The sequence below is a fragment of the Nuphar pumila genome, chromosome 12, assembly GCF_984573655.1.
Source record: "Nuphar pumila chromosome 12, dmNupPumi1.hap1.1, whole genome shotgun sequence".
Taxonomy (NCBI): domain Eukaryota; kingdom Viridiplantae; phylum Streptophyta; class Magnoliopsida; order Nymphaeales; family Nymphaeaceae; genus Nuphar; species Nuphar pumila.
The window spans coordinates 28,329,200-28,344,305 of record NC_143260.1 but is presented as its reverse complement, the minus strand read 5'-3'; the positions used below and the strand labels follow the sequence as shown (position 1 = coordinate 28,344,305).

The 15,106-nt window shown below is 34.7% G+C and overlaps 1 protein-coding gene across 1 annotated transcript; it reads right to left on the bottom strand.

Annotated features, from left to right (window-relative positions):
* Positions 1 to 1,121: 1,121 nt before the first annotated feature.
* On the bottom strand, positions 1,122 to 3,387 carry LOC149820435 (putative indole-3-pyruvate monooxygenase YUCCA4). The gene is made up of 4 exons (XM_089981798.1): positions 2,728 to 3,387; positions 2,333 to 2,581; positions 2,028 to 2,150; positions 1,122 to 1,334 (listed from the first exon to the last, which is right to left on the bottom strand). The coding sequence occupies exons 1-4, from the start codon at positions 3,376 to 3,378 to the stop codon at positions 1,122 to 1,124; spliced, it is 1,236 nt and encodes a 411-aa protein (XP_089837924.1). The 5' UTR covers positions 3,379 to 3,387.
* Between the last annotated feature and the right edge of the window lie 11,719 nt (positions 3,388 to 15,106).

Sequence of the window (15,106 nt, the reverse complement as noted above, 5' to 3'; positions counted from 1 at the left end):
TGATTGTACATATCATAAGAAAAAGACAAAGAGGTCACTTTACCATCACTGGCATTCATCCATCTTTGGCTATTCAATGGCCTTTCAACTTCGTACGTTTAAATATTCATTGCACTTAATAATAAGGAAAAATAAATCTTGTCTACTCTGGACTGTACCGTACCTTTTTAGTAGAACCACCTAATCTTTTTTGGCTTTATTTTCAATTTTTACTTTTCAACTTTTTTAATCAAATTTGTTTAATCAAAAACATGTTTTAGATTGTCAGATGTCATTGTACAAACAATTTTTTCTAAAAGATTCAAAATCAAGACATTGTAGAAATAGATTTTTAAAGGCTTCAAAATTCATCAGTTCACAATGTTTAAAAAATTTCATGATTGAGGAATCAAATCAACATTCCACTATAAATAAACCATGCTGGATGCATCTGTAAAGTCAAAACCACCAAAATAATACTAGAGATTGTGAGTTTGAACTAGAGAGTACGGTACTCTAGGGTAGAGCCAATATTTCCCCGCATTTAATATGCCATTAATAACAGTCCACCCACCCTCCTCTTTTGGCAATAACATGATATGGGGTAGTAAGGCAGTCGTTACTGAATCAGGGAAAGCAACAAATGGCAGAGCATAAGCTCCAAGGGAATTTTTGAAACCCCCAAGATCCAAATAATGTCAAGATCCTGATTCTGCAGTGGGTGGGAATTAATGGTAATGAATGCCTCATCTGTGAGTTTGACCATTGCAGGGCATCTCGTTCCGAGAGCACACCTGCCATCTGTTTTGATGCGGAAAAGAAAAGCAGCAGTCATGCCAAGATGGGATTTTACTCTGCCAGCAAACCCCTTATATTTTCAATATAATATTATTAGCAATACATATTTAATATTATACTAAAAACCTTTACAAAAAGAAATTTAACAATGAGGGAAAGAGAAAACAAAAAAAAAGTACATGAACAAAGAAAAGATCCCATGCAAAATTGACTTATCTACAGTGAGCATAAGATCTTCACATTGGTAGTTTTTCTTTGTGCCCCAAAGGAACTAGAAAAGGAAAACTTAAACAGTATCTCTTGTGCATGTGAGAGGTAGAGAAGGAAGAAGGGTTTTAGGTTCTCTAGAGTGATCTTTTGCAGACTATGAAACGAGTGTTCTCAGTAGCAGGAGTCCTCCACTGATGGGCTATGTCTTGTGCTATTTTTGTGGCATCTACAGAAGCACCCAAGATCCCACGGCGTGTGAAACCCACGCTGTAGAGACTATGCTCACCCTTCCAACCATTGGGGAATGGCATTTTTGGCATCCCATCTTCTGAGAAATGATCTGTACCCTACAAAAAGCATGAAAATAACCATAAAAGAAATCAGTATAGAGAATGAAGATGGTACCATATATTTAGAGCATATGGTACAAAAATATATCTTTTGAGCTACTAAACTAAAGAAGTATTAATTTATTACTGGAAGTACAGCAAAATAAGAAATCAGAATACCCACATTCCTTGGACAAGCATTAAAATTTGAGAAAGGAAACAAAGCAAGAAACAAGACCCATTTCTTGACATCACATTACTAAGACCAACAAAAACCAACCTCACCTCAAAGACAATCTCAGCAAGAAAGGAAATGATCACATTTGTTTCATGCGACAAATGCATATGTAGCTGGTCATTGCTTTACGCAACCACCACGAAACACAAGAACTTTGAAAAGCATAAATGCTCTCTCTCTCTCTCTCTCTCTCTCTCTCTCTCTCTTTCGTGCTTAATAGAGAAAAAGACATACCAACACAACAAACAAAAACCACCTCTTGTATTTTCCTCAACAAACCGCCAATCTTTTGTTTTCCAAAGAAGTTAGGGTTTACAAGGGTTAAAAGAAAAAGAAATGAGAGTACAAGGCTTATCATTATTATCCTTTTGAGGCAAAATGCATAAGAAGATTGAAAAGAACTAACATGCTGGTTGTTGTGAGACAAAGGAGTAATAAGAAGCTTACAAAGTCGAGCACCATATATAGCTCACCTTAAGCCAAGAGGGTACGTTGCTCTTGTACCCTGTAGCCAAGATGACTGAATCAAACTCTACCTCCTGCCCATCTACGAATTTAGCCCCACGACACTCGACCTCCTTCACTCCAGGCATCACCTGTAAACATCAAAAACCCACAAGCAAAAAACAAATGTCAGTATGCCACGTGACACCAATATGCTAGAATCAAAGATTCAGACAAAAAAAAAACTTCCCCCATACCTTCATCCACCCCTACTATTTCTCACACAAAAGTCACAAAAACATGCTCAAAGAAAGAAACCAACAATAAAACTGACCTTAATCTTCCCTTCTCTGATCTTAGAAAGTGCACCAACATCCAACACAGGGGTTTTCCCGGCAACATTCTTCAGCTCAAGGGGACCAATCTTGGGCCTAGGGATCCCGTATTTCTTGGTGTTCCCAAATGTAACAAAGGCACACAACAACAAGAATCTATCAACAAGCCGTAGTGGGAGCCATTTGAGAAGGGCCATTGATACACCAAATGTTGAGAATCCCAATATCTCTCTTGGTAAAACATGCACCTACAAAACCATGCACACCAAAAATCTCAACTACCAGCATCAATGAAAACCCTCCAAGTCAAGCCTAACAACAGTAGCAGTTAATAATGATAATAATAATAATAATTATTATTATTATAATTATAATTATAATTATAATGACGTACAGCGTTCCTGACGACCATGTAAGGCTTAGCACCTTGGTTGCAAAGGTCCAAACTGACCTCCATGCCAGAATTGCCACACCCCACAACAAGAACCCTTTGCCCACGAAAGTCCTCACCAGATTTGTAAGCACAGGTGTGGAAAACGGGTCGCATGAACTTATCCAGACCCGGGATGTTGTCAGGAAGAACAGGCTCAGCATTCTCACCAGAGGCAACAATCAACCACCTAGAGATGTACTCCACAGACCTCTTGGAGTCGGCAGAGAGGTCGAGGGTTCGAACCCTCCAGAGCCCACACTTGGGGTCGAACCCAGCCGAGTGAACCCACTGGTTGAACCTGGGTTTGATGTTGAACTTGACAGCGTAGGAGTGAATGTAGGAGAGGAACTGGTGCTTGGTGGGGTAGTCGGGGAAGTGGGAGGGGAAGGGAAAGAAAGGTAGCTGGCAGAATTGCTTGGGGAGGTGGAGCTTGAGGCGGTCGTAGGTGCGGTAGTGCCAGAGAGAGGCGAGGCAGTCGGACCGGTCCAGAACCACGCAGGGCACGCCTAGCTGGTCGAGGGACGCGGCAGTGGCGAGCCCTGACGGGCCTGCACCCACTATGATGGGTCCGTTCACCCACACACACCTCAGCTCAGGGTCTGATGAGTCCATGGCTACCCCCAACAAACCCTTTCTCTTCTTTAAGCTCTAGTGTGACTCAGAGAGTTGCTAGAGAGAGAAAATGAGAAAGCTCAGTGGTAGGAAGAAAATAAGTTTCGAGAGATAGAGCTGGTGAGTGAGGAAGGGAGAGGGATGGGGGGTTTAAATAGGAGAGAGAGAGAGAGTGTGTGTGTGTGTTTGTGGCGTGATAGTGAAGGAAATGATGGGTTTCTCAATCGAGGCTTGATCTGCTACAGTAGAGAGAGGATTTTGATAGGGGCACAACTGCCCAAAATAGCCCTTGGTTCTTGTCGCAATTACGACAACGACCCACTTGGGTTGGGACCCTAATCCTGATCTCATTCATAGTCAGGTCAGGATCCGGGATTTAAATGGGGGCATTCTTTGCTGGATCTGGATCTTGCTAACATGGGCAAGTATAAACCATAGTCGCAAATAGCAACCATTCTTTAAAACAATTTTTATACAAAGATTTTCAATAAACCAATATAATCCAGAAAAAGAACGTAATATTTTTAAAATATCACCTATTCTGAAAATATTGCTTTTTATGGCAATAATATCACAATATTAACATGATATTTGTAGTTTTATAAATTTTATAATTAGTATACTTTTCAAATTGCAAGTTATACCTACACTTTCCTGAGATCTTTTTTGGAACAACAAAATTTTCAATTTATCACGAGATTTTTCTTTTGCAAAAAATTCCAATAATGAGATTTGCGGCATGGTTTGAAGCTACCCAATTGGGATAATATATATATCATTCTTCTAAAATAACAATATAAAATGGGTGGTTAATTACTGGACAAAAGTGTAGGGTCCGAATAGGCATCAGACCCAACGACAACCGGACAGGTGCATAAGAAAGTAGGTCCTGCTAGGTAAATCAAGGACGTACATTACCGGGGTCATCTCCGCTTGGAACTGGTTCGGTGGCTGGCTCATGAAATCAGCAAGCCTGGGTCAAGGTCCAAGACAGATTTCCGTTATCTTTCAATATCCAAAGCAGGATCCTGGGATCAGGTCCTGTACATACGGTTCGATCTAGCATGCCCAATTCCAAAGTATAACCAAATCGGTAAATCCTAAGAAATCTTATGAGTGTAGATTAACTGGGTACTTACCTAACTTGGATAAGCCCGTGATGCAAGTAGCTGGCCCGAGTATCACTAAAAGGGTGTCGGCATCGGGTCCAGTACCCGATGGGTACCTAATCCAAAATGAGCCATGTTTGGGCTGCATGGGACTAACCCAGCCCGTGTAGTAAACCAGGCCGGGTTTGAGTATCTCAATGGAGGCCAACCCAGCCCAAACTCAAGAGCAATTGGGTTAAGATGGTCTGGCATCACATGAGCCCAATAAGATCTAGGCCGAGTCCAAACCTGAGAAAAGCTGGGTCGGCCTTTCTGCATGTCAAGGTTGTGGTTGGCTAGGGCAACAATCAAGCTATATTTCTGATTGCAATGTGGGTGCCATACACTAAGGAGGCATTTAAGAGCTTCAGATATCAGATTTCAAGGATCTAAGGTGGCATGGGGGTGTGCCCCAAGGGGGTTTGGCGTAGTGGGGTGGGGCCTTGTCTGCTAGACGGGCAGTCAAAGTTTGATTCTCATGGGCGTCGCCCCTCTGTGCAAGCCAACGCGTAGCATAGACTCCAGAGGCAGGGGTCACAGCCTCATAGCATAGTTTTATGCTGCCAGGTGCGGTTTTTTCGGGTTATAAATCCAAAAAAGAAAAAGGTGGCATGAGGTGTGGTATGTTGCAACTGTTTAAATACCCAAGACTTCATTAGTTTCAAATTTAACTGGTGAGCTCCCTTGGGTGTCGGCAACCCCACCCAGGGTTTACCTTTCAAAGGGGCAGGCCCATTAAGTGACCCAGTTATCGGTGAGGGTTACTCATTTAAAAAAAAAAAAAGATCCCTCATATAAAGGGAGTAGTTGGGTGGAGTCTGATCTCAAATCCTTGGATCTCAAATCTTCATATCTCCCATTCGAGCGTTTCTTGGCAGTTTTCTCCACACGTTTGATGGTGTAGGTGATAACCATCCCTAAAAAAATACTGCAAGTGAGTCAGGATGGATGATTGACCCAGCTCTGGGTCAGCATACCCAATTATCTTAATTAACTTGCATTCATAACAAGTTGGATCCAACATAAGACCGTTTGTATCCAACAAGGTTGGCCACCCTAATGCTAAGAAGAAAGCATATATATGGTGCTCTATCATTTCACAAAGGTACCAAAAGTGAATGCATGTTTTGTGGTTGCTGTGTTTTTATGTGAAGCATCAGTGTTCTCATGAAGAGCAAAAAGGAAGTGGCGATCAACTCTTTAATCTACACTTTGCCTCCAGAGTGGTGGCATGCGATAATAATCACAAACATTGGCTATTTTTTGGAATCGCGAGGTTTTTAAAACCTGATATTTTTTTTATATGAAATACTGGGGATACCGCCTCGGACAGATTTATTCATTAATAAAAAACATGATAAGGACATGAACCAAAGGTAAGTGATTTTCATATTTTCTCACTTCAGTACAAGAACACAAAATAACAAAACTATGTTAAATACAATCTGGAAAACATGATATTTATAATTTTTATATTTGTTAAAATTTTGTTTTTATATTTATATACATTTTATTAAGTATTTGTAAAATCCAAAGATACTGATATGTTCTCTTGATTTTGAGAAAAAACATTTTTTTTAATGTTTTACAAAATTTTCATTTGCTGTGAAAATCCTGATAACCAGATATGTGACAATTTATCACAAATTTCCTAGGGTTGCAGCCATCACTATAAAAAAACCAAAGGCATCTCTCTAATTAATGGGGATGGCATCCATTTAAATCGAGTGGCCTGTCATCATCAAACAGGATTGATGAAAGCAACAGATCAGTGTTCGACATACCTGTGTGACATACTGTTGGGGAGTGCTGGGTCGCTTGAAAAGGGTTGCTGCTTCATTATTTCTTGAAAACAGTGAAAACCACTAACCAACAATGACTTAATAATACTCCAATGGTTTCGCAGTGAATGAGCTTTCCGTAATTTGATTGTGTCCTAATGTTTGAGAAATACAATGCATGCGGCTGAAGCGCACATGCTAAGTTATGTAAAGCAATCAAACGTGGAAAACATAACAGTTCAGTGTAATAATAAAGCAACCATAATTGGCATTCTTGGGACTCGGTATCAGATCAGTTGCATGCAACTCATTGAGTGGTTGGCAACATGCCTTTGTACCAGCATACGAATTGGAGGGAACTAGGTGAAGGTAGAGATAAGAATAACATGATGATAAATTTTAAGACATAAAATAAGATATGAAGACATTTATAAGGGGTCACAATTAGGGGTGTCAATGGGTTGGATTTGACCCAGACCCGACCCGTACCAAGCCCTATTAGGGTCATGATAAATAAGAAGACCCGATTAGAATCTGGGTTGGACCTGAAGGGTCCGATTATTACATTGATCCAGGTATTGTTTGTGAAATTTTAGACCAGACTCGCGCCTGACCCGAGTTTTTCCATAATCTTTTTATATAAAAAATATTATTTTACTGGGTATGGTCCGAATTTGGTTTATGTAGTCCTTATAGGATCAGGTATGGTTTTTCTTATGGTGGGTCTGATTAGACCCAGGTCCGGACCCGTACCACAATCTCAAATCTAGTTTGAGTCTAGTTTCACATGAGAAAGAACCAAACCCGACTCATTGACACCTCTAGTCATAATGGGAATAAGCAATCATAGTTGAAAAAGTAATAGTTGTGATTGTTGGTCACAATCAACTTTCACTTTCACATGATTAGGCAAAAAGCAATTATAACCGACGGTTACAATTGCAACTTGTACTTTTCTTATGCTCACTAACCTTAAGAAAGTGTTGTGATTTTCAATCGCATGTTCTGAGAAAGTCCTAGAATCACAAGACATTGCAAACATGCCTCGGTGTTTAGTCTTGGATTGACATCAGTGCAAGAACCGAAGCATGATGTTGAAAAACTTTGTGAAGTGTTAAGCATGTAAAAAGCATAAGAAAAAACGAGTCAAGAAGAATTAAAAAAGTCAGGTTTGTAATTTTATTTTAATGCATCTTTTAATCTTTTTGGAAAACATATCCATCCTATATATAGGTTTTATAACAAAAATATAATAAAAAACACAATCTTCTAAAATTAAAGTGTATTTTCAATGTAAACAAAGTTTAATTTCATATAAAATAGCACTTTTTTATTTTTCAAAGATTCTCATAATGATTTAGAAGTATGATAGGAGCATATGGTTTCACGATTTGAAAGTGTGCTTCTAAGGTATTTATAGGGTTTGATACAAACCAAGACTCAAGACAAGTCAACTACATAGTCGGCAAGCCTAGTTGAGAGATCGGCTAAGAGGGAATGAACCTAGGTGGATCCATGAGGATTTGGGCACGGAATTAACAATCCATAGTTTTGTATTATCTTTGGCTCTTAATGAGATTAAGTTCTAAGCTTCATTGGTTAGAAAAGATAACTCTAACTTCTTTTGGTAAAAGATTCTCACCAGCCTCACTCTTTCACAATATCTCTACCTCCCTTCTCTCTCTTTGTAACATATGAGAGAACTGTATATCTTAAATTTGATAAATAAAGATGAACTTTATATCTTAATTTTAGTTTGAATTTTTATTTTTATTTGAATTTTGATTTGAGTTTGATTCTCAAGTTAATTTGAATATCAATTTGAATATCAATTTGAATTGAATTTTATTTTGAAATTTAATTTCAATTTAGAGTAGAATTTTATTTTGAGATTTAATTTGAATTTAAATTTAAAATTAATTACAATTTAGATTTAAATTAGATTTGAATTTAAATTGAGAGTTAATTTAGATTTAAAAATGTCAATTGAAAATAAGGAGATTGGACCCATAAGGTAGGATATCCCCTATGTGTGCCCTTTCTAGATTCTCAACTCTTTCCACTTAATCTAAAGTCAAACTAATTAGTTAGTTTTTTAATTTTATTAAGAGGCCTAGTTAGTTAATGTATTTCATAGTTTTTTATTTCATATTGAAATCCTAAATAGCTAAGATTCATGAAATTGAAATTAAATTCAATGAAAATTAAATCAGATAAGGGTTTGAGAAAGTTTTCTTATAAAATTAAGAAACCCCACAAGTTGCAATAAAATGAGGCCTTAACCTCCCTCCTCCCACATGCCTCCTAAGTCCTTATTCTCTCTAGTTTCCCTACTCCCTATCTCTATGTCTCTCTCATTTTCTCTTTCTTCTTCCTACTACATGTTCCACTATGGAGGCTAGTGTGGTTGCATCTTGGTGGTGCATATGTATAAGAATTTGGTTGGTGAACACAAATTCAAAGAGCTTTTTTGGTAGATTTTTTAATTTTGAAGTAGGTATACCGTAACCTTGTGTGTAACGCCCCAAAATTTTTAACTTGAAAATATAGAATTTTAAACAAAAAATATTTTTTTTTGAAATAGCACAAAAAAAATATTTTGAGTTTTAAAAGTTAGACAATTTCAACGGGCTACAAAAATGAATTATGAATTTGAAATAGAGATCCATCACATAACCAAAAGAGGTAAATTTCATTCCATGCATTGTAGATAGATTAAAGGTTATACATCTTCAAAGGTTTAATAAAACATCCCATTAAAATGAGACACTTGACAGTTGATTCCAAGATCAACAACGTAGTTAAGGAAGGTTGGATTAGGGCCTCATCGCGCAATGAGCTCTCAGACCGCATCATTGTTCATCACCTGCACCCCATGAAACAAGGTCAAAAATCTTGTGAGCCAGTAAGCAAACTTAAGCATTATGCATTATGATAAGTAATAAAAAACATCTATCATAATTTCAGTTATGCAATATCAATTAGATAAACATTCTCAGATATGTAATGACATGTTCACAATCTCAATAACAACATGAATAGCATGATCATAGTACTGAAATAACAATATGAATAACATGATCATAATCTCAATAAATCATAACTAACTATGTTATTAAGTTAGCAAGGTTAGTATTATGTTTTGATAGTCTTACTCTTCTAGGTACACAGAGGTATTTGTCATCGTGCAGCTAAAGTATACTATGATGTTCATTATGCAAATTGTATATTTGTCATAGTACCTATTGACTGGATCCCAACCCAAGTTGTGGCCTCCAAATGATCGAGAGATGATTGGTGCATGGGTACATCCGGATTGCAATCCCTATTGCTGCAACAACTAAGGCCTACCATGCTGTCTGATGACCTGGACTTCTTGACTTTGAGTGACGGAGGTCTGAGGATGCCTCATTCCTCATTTTTTAAGTCGATATGACATGTAGTTTAAACCTACTTGTGACATTTATCACTCAAGGATATATTATCTAGCCTCTCTTAGGTGAACCAATGTGTGAATGGGTGATGCGGGCAAATCTTTATTATGAGTAATTTAGTAATCATGATCACGCACCATATGATGTGATAAAGCTTAATAGTTACATGCTCTCTACAGGGCCATATGTCATGACAAGGTCTATGCCCAACCCAAATCACGTGCTTCTCAAATAAGCACCGTGCTAGTGAAGGTGTATATCCATGATTTTAATGTGTAGTTGTTAATACATGTAGTGAGACTTCTTCTCACAGTGTGGGGTCGCAACCCACCCAAGTTCTCATTAGAACACTAATGTCTTTCATGGTTAGTTCATTCCACACATAAGTTAAAAGATGTTTATTCATGCCTCAATGCATCAAGTCATAGCATTGTAGTTTGGATACAAATAGATGTACTACTTCCAAGTACTATGTATAACATTTCATGAAGGCATAATAGACAATTAAAGGTAATTTATATGAAAGCATGAACATCGAAATCACTGGCTTTTATGCAACATATGCTATTTATACATGTACATGTCATATGCATTTTATTTTTCGCCTATCCTTTTTTATTTCATAGGCAATTTAGCATACTATCACACAAGTGTTATTATTTGACACTCGGCCTATACATAGACATTATGACTCAAAGTATCAGGGTCAAGCATACATATATTATTCTATGTGCATTTATCATATTCATATGTATATATATGATTCCTATGAGTATTTGGTGAATCTTATAATCATTTTTATTGCATCGTTGCCTAGCTTTTTTCATAAACTTTGTAGAGTATTGGTCATGCCTCTTGCACATGCATAGACTCGTAAATTCTTTCACATTGCATTGATTCAAGTCTAAGTATAGACGTGTCTAGCCTCTTCGTGGGCAATAATATTGTGCATTTGTTGGAATCACATAAGCATTTGATTTTTGAATCATGCTCTATTGATTTACTCATGCCTAATCGTGTATTGAATATGAATTCTCTTTTCTTTGTAGTGGTATCACTTTTTGAACACTTTGTTTCAAAAGTGTGTTAGCATCTATTGATGCTAATCCTAAAGTCTTCTGAGACTCAATTTTTGCAAAGTAATATTTTGTATAAGACTGTTGATATTTTTCTAAAAATTGAATTTTGGTTTCTTTATTTATTCTAATTTTCCTCAAGAAAAAGCCAATCGTCTGTCCAGACAACACACTTTGAACCATGGATGGACCAAATCACTTGGTCTAGCTGGTTCAGGCCAGCTTGACGCAGACCATCCGAACCTGGTTTGGTTGGCTGTGCCGATCCATATGACCCAGGTCTGAACCGAATTCGGTTTAGACCTATATGGACTGTTTGGGGCTGACCTGGTCTAGGCCAGGTTGGTTCAAACTGGGTCTGCCCAGCTATTATTCCCTGCACATGTGAGCTTTTTGAGTGTATCAAAAAAATCGTATAATCATTTTGAGCAAACCTATTTTACAGTTTTACAATTTTGAAGACAGAATTTTAAACATGTTTGTGAACTGTATATTGAATATGTATTTCATCCCTTGAAACCCTTCATTTTCAATTTAGCTTTTCATCAAAAAGCTGGGAATTTGAATAGTTACTTTTCCAAGAAAGCACTTCTTACTTTGGAAAATTATATTCATACAAACTTTCAAATCCATTTCCCATTGAGTGAATCATATCCCAATCACACGGATTTTTCAAGAGATCATAAAAAATCTTCAAGAAGCATTTCTCTTTTCTAAAATTTTCAAGAAGGCATTCTAAATTATGAATCTTATCATATTCACATTAATCTTCAAGAAATAATTTCTCATATCACATTCACATAGATATTTTGAGAAACCAATACTAATTTAATGAAACCTATCTCGTTCACACGAATTACTCAAAGCATTAAGTTTCAAATTATAAATTCATTCATATTTTTCAATAATTCATTTTTCCCTTGTGAATTTCACCACGTTTATATAAATTTTGAGAATCCAAAATCTAATTTTCACATTCACACAAATTATTTTCAAGAAAGCATTTCTTACATGTGAATATCATCATCTTCACATGATTTTTTATGAAATCAAGTTTTAATTACCACATTCACATGGATTTCCAAGAATCACTTCAATTTAGGGAGTATCATGATTTCTTAAATAGCCTTAGGTAGAAATAAAAAAAAAATTGTGAGATGCTTGAATTCTTAAGAATGAAGATTTCATAAAAAAAATAATTAATTTTCATGGTTGATCATAGGTCTTGAAATGAGAAAACACCATTGAAATTGGTGCTTTTCCATTTCAAACATGAATATTGCCAAAAAGAGATAATAGTATGCAAATTCCTTTGTCATATCCACATATATTATAAAACACATGTTTATATGGTTTGTGGAGAGAAAGATGATAGAAGAGAGATGGGGGTTTGAATAAATTATCAATATGCATAAATAATAAATCCACTTACCTTGACTTGTGAAATGCAACTAGGCTTTGTGTTTCTTCTTCACCGTGGATCTTTCAACTCACTATAGGTGTAAAGAAGAATTTCTTAAATGGCACCCTTCACTACACTAAAGCGGAGAAAGAGAAGAATTGCAAAAATCGTGAATGAAGAAGAAAACAAGAGAGAGAAAGAGTTTAATGTGAACTCTTGGATGTCTCTCCTTCACAAATTGATGAGGTATAGGGTTAAGATAATGATTCCATCCAAGATGTGTGGCTTGAATCTATTATAAGGAATAAAAGGTTGAGATCTAATCAACTTAATTCTCAAAAAATTTCTTCCAAGCATAACCCTTGACCTTTATATCACATGTAGACTTTTCCTAATATGAAAACCTATTCCAAGCTAGAGATTCTAGCTTCTCTACTTTATTTATTTTACCTATGATATTTGAGAGATTCACTTTGAGATTGGGCATATCTCACTTGGATTTAAAATCTAAAAATCATCATTATCAAAAATTGCCACCTCCTTGTACTTCCATTTAGTTCAAATCAAACTATCCTAACTACATAGCTACCTTTTTTCTTTATTTTATTTATTTATTTATTGATATTCCATTTAACAACCTCAATTCAGGATAATTTCATATTAGATCTTATTTGTTTCAAAATCCTATATTGAGTCTTTATTTTTCAGAAATTCTATTTTGTGTCTTTATTTTTCATAAATTCTATTTTGAGTCTTTATTTTTCTAAAATTCCATTTTAAGTCTTTATTTTTCTTAAATTCCATTTTACTATTTTCTTTCTAGTTTGAACCTTCTATCTTGATCTAGTCCACTAGGTCAAAATTTTTACATAAATATTATAAATTTATTTTTCATTAAATGAAATCATGGCTTAAGGCATACTTCAAAAATAACTAGCTATTCTAAATTAATTAGACCTCTGCTTTTTAAATCAAATTTAACAAATAACTACTAATTTAATATTTTTGGTTAATTAATATAAAAACTCTATATTTTAGAAATATAAGCAACATATAGAATCAATATTTTTTATATTTAAATTTCCTCTATATTGTAATAAAATACCAAAAAAATTGTGGGTCTTACATTGTATGCGTATGGAGCTAGATACATGAACTTATTGTGGATGATTCTCAAATGTGTATCAGTATATATATATATATATATATATATATATATATATATATATATATATATATATATATATATATATATATATATATATATATATATAAGCCTAGATCCACTTAGAAATTAATATGATTTTGAGTATAAAGATTTTAATAAACAAAAATCCTTTTTTCAAAATTCATTTTTATGAAAAATGTGTTCGTAAAACATTTGATTTTGGATATTTGATTCATGATAGGTGTTATATTTTTTTATTTACTTCATGCTTAAATATTTATATGCTTGAATATAATATATTTTTGAGGAACCAAAATTATTGGATGTGTGTTCTTTGTGTTTTTTATAAAAAAATCTAAAATTCTTGATATGATACTTGAAAACTGCATGATATTCTATTTATTTATTCTGACCAAATTTAAAAATAAATCTAATTCTCCAAAATGGTGAACTTATAAGTCCTGTAAAATTATGAAAATATTTCAGACATGTGGTAGCAATTTTAAAAAAAATCTTGGACTCAAATGAGTTATGGTTTGGGAGATATGAATTTTATAATTCAATACAAATTTTTTGTCATGACAAGAAATTTGTGTAGGCCACATATTTTTGTAAAAATTATAGCTCCTAAAATTTTCAAGATTTATAACTGAGATTTTAATGACTCTTAGTTTGTATATGGAAGAACACTTGATAAAGATCTTGTAAGTTAATTTTTTACAGTTTTGAAATTAAAAATTGCTGAAGTTTGGTCTATAACCTATAATTTCTATAAAAGAGTCTCTTAAATAACATAAATAACATGTATGAGAAATAAGTTTAAGTTTAAAATTTTTGGTATAATTATGTCAAACATATCAAGTGACTCATAATAAAAATCTCAGAATATTTTATTTTGTATTATATGAACCAGACAAGACTATTCTATGAACAAAAAAGAGTTAGTATCCTCAAAAAATTTATTTCCTTATCTAGAACGAGTTTAGATCAGAGATGTTTTCCTATAGATAATATGCATATAAATCTTTATAAAAAATCTCTGAACCAAAATTATTTTGTATGATTTATGATAGAATTTTTAATAACTCATAAATTTTGTCATAATAGTTTTGAATTGGTAACTTATGCTTGAAAGTTTGTCATGGTTCCAAAAGGAAAACTAGAGAAACATGGCTAGGTTTCAGAGATGAATACACAACCTATTGGTGTACTGGATGTGGGACTAATGAGGTTGTATGGTTGTGCCATTACTCATAAATATCTTTTAAATGCTATGCTAAAAATTTCTATCATAAAGTTATAATGGGCTGCATGATGTGTTAATATACAATATGATATGACCATTATGCATCATGATGTTTTGTTATCCAACATGATATTATGTGATGATATAATGTGCTATAAGACATAATATATATAATTAATCATATGCAACATAACACTAATTTAAATACTGCAATCACATAATTTTCATAAAAATAATACACTAGCACACAACCTTAATAGACTCACATATTGTTTACCAATATGCCACATAGCATATTCGTACACTTATGACACCAAACTGGTTATTTTAAACCACTTACTCATTTATAAACATCCATATGTGCATACGTTGTTGTCTCCAAGTGGGGGTGATTGCCAAATTGGATGATGCATGGTAATATGCATGTGATACGCAGTGATGTGCATATTTTAAATTGGATAATGATACATGGT

Excerpts from the sequence above, each read along its gene's own strand:
- LOC149820435 (XM_089981798.1), bottom strand. The coding sequence starts at position 3,378 with ATGGACTCATCAGACCCTGAGCTGAGGTGTGTGTGGGTGAACGGACCC. Across the intron at positions 2,582-2,727 it reads ACATGGTCGTCAGGAACGCT|GTGCATGTTTTACCAAGAGA; the intron begins GTACGTCATTAT and ends ATGGTTTTGTAG. Across the intron at positions 2,151-2,332 it reads TCAGAGAAGGGAAGATTAAG|GTGATGCCTGGAGTGAAGGA; the intron begins GTCAGTTTTATT and ends TGATGTTTACAG.